Source organism: Dromaius novaehollandiae, unplaced genomic scaffold, assembly GCF_036370855.1.
Source record: "Dromaius novaehollandiae isolate bDroNov1 unplaced genomic scaffold, bDroNov1.hap1 HAP1_SCAFFOLD_31, whole genome shotgun sequence".
Taxonomy (NCBI): domain Eukaryota; kingdom Metazoa; phylum Chordata; class Aves; order Casuariiformes; family Dromaiidae; genus Dromaius; species Dromaius novaehollandiae.
In genome coordinates this window covers 3,559,510-3,560,683 of record NW_026991289.1, presented here as the reverse complement: position 1 = coordinate 3,560,683, position 1,174 = coordinate 3,559,510, and the positions used below count along the sequence as shown (strand labels likewise).

The window sequence follows — 1,174 nt, the reverse complement described above, 5'->3', positions numbered from 1 at the left end:
AGCTGTATGAGAACTGCAACAATTTGGGGCCTTTTTTGCTTGAAAAGTCTCTCCTGACTTGTCAATGTCTTTTCTTCTTTGGACAGTTCCCCATGCCTGGAGATAGCAAAATGTCCAACAGCAGCTCCCTCACCAAGTTCCTCCTCCTGGCATTCACAGACACGTGGAACCTACAGCTCTTGCACTTCTCCCTCTTCCTGGGCATCTACCTGGCTGCCCTCCTGGGCAACGGCCTCATCATCATAGCCGTAGCCTGCAACCACCGCCTCCACACCCCCATGTACTTCTTCCTCCTCAACCTCTCCCTCCTCGACCTCAGTTTCATCTCCACCACTGTCCCCAAATCTGTGGTCAATTCCCTGTGGGACACCAGGGCCATTTCCTACTCGGGATGTGCTGCCCAGGTCTTCCTGGTTGTGTTCTTGTTTGGAGGAGAGTTTTCTCTTCTCACGGTCATGGCCTATGACCGCTATGTTGCCATCTGCAGACCCCTGCACTACGGGACCCTCATGGGCAGCAGAGCCTGTGTCAGAATGGCAGCAGCTGCCTGGGGCAGTAGTTTTCTCCATGCTCTCCTGCACACTGGGAACACATTTTCAATACCACTCTGCCAAGGCAACACAGTGGACCAGTTCTTCTGTGAAATCCCCCAGATCCTCAAGCTCTCCTGCTCACACTCCTACCTCAGGGAAGCTGGGGCTCTTGTGGTTAGTGCCAGTTTAGCCTTTGGGTGTTTCATTTTCATTGTGCTGTCCTACGTGCAGATCTTCACTGCTGTGCTGAGGATCCCCTCTGAGCAGGGCCGGCACAAAGCCTTTTCCATGTGCCTCCCGCACCTGGCCGTGGTCTCCCTGTTCATCAGCACTGGCATGTTTGCCTACCTGAAACCCCCCTCCGTCTCCTCCCCAGCTCTGGATCTGGTTCTGGCCATTCTGTACGCGGTGGTGCCTCCAGCAGCGAACCCCTTCATCTACAGCATGAGGAACAAGGAGCTCAAGGATGCCCTGAGGAAAGTGATTTCATGGACATTTTTCAGCAGTGGTAACATTGCCATTGCTCTCCACAAATGACTCCCACTGTAACCCTTACCACGACAGAGCATTGTTTGTTCACTTTAGTTTTATTAGTAGTATTGTTAGTAGTAGTAGTAGTATTTGTAATCATGTTGCTGCGG

The 1,174-nt window shown here is 52.3% G+C and overlaps 1 protein-coding gene across 1 annotated transcript; it reads left to right on the top strand.

Moving 5' to 3' along the window:
- Positions 1-485: 485 nt before the first annotated feature.
- Positions 486-971, top strand: LOC135325593 (olfactory receptor 14J1-like; the record flags this gene model as incomplete). Its single annotated transcript, XM_064503693.1, has 1 exon — positions 486-971. A coding segment is annotated over one exon (486 nt), but the record flags the coding sequence as incomplete, so codon positions are not given.
- Between the last annotated feature and the right edge of the window lie 203 nt (positions 972-1,174).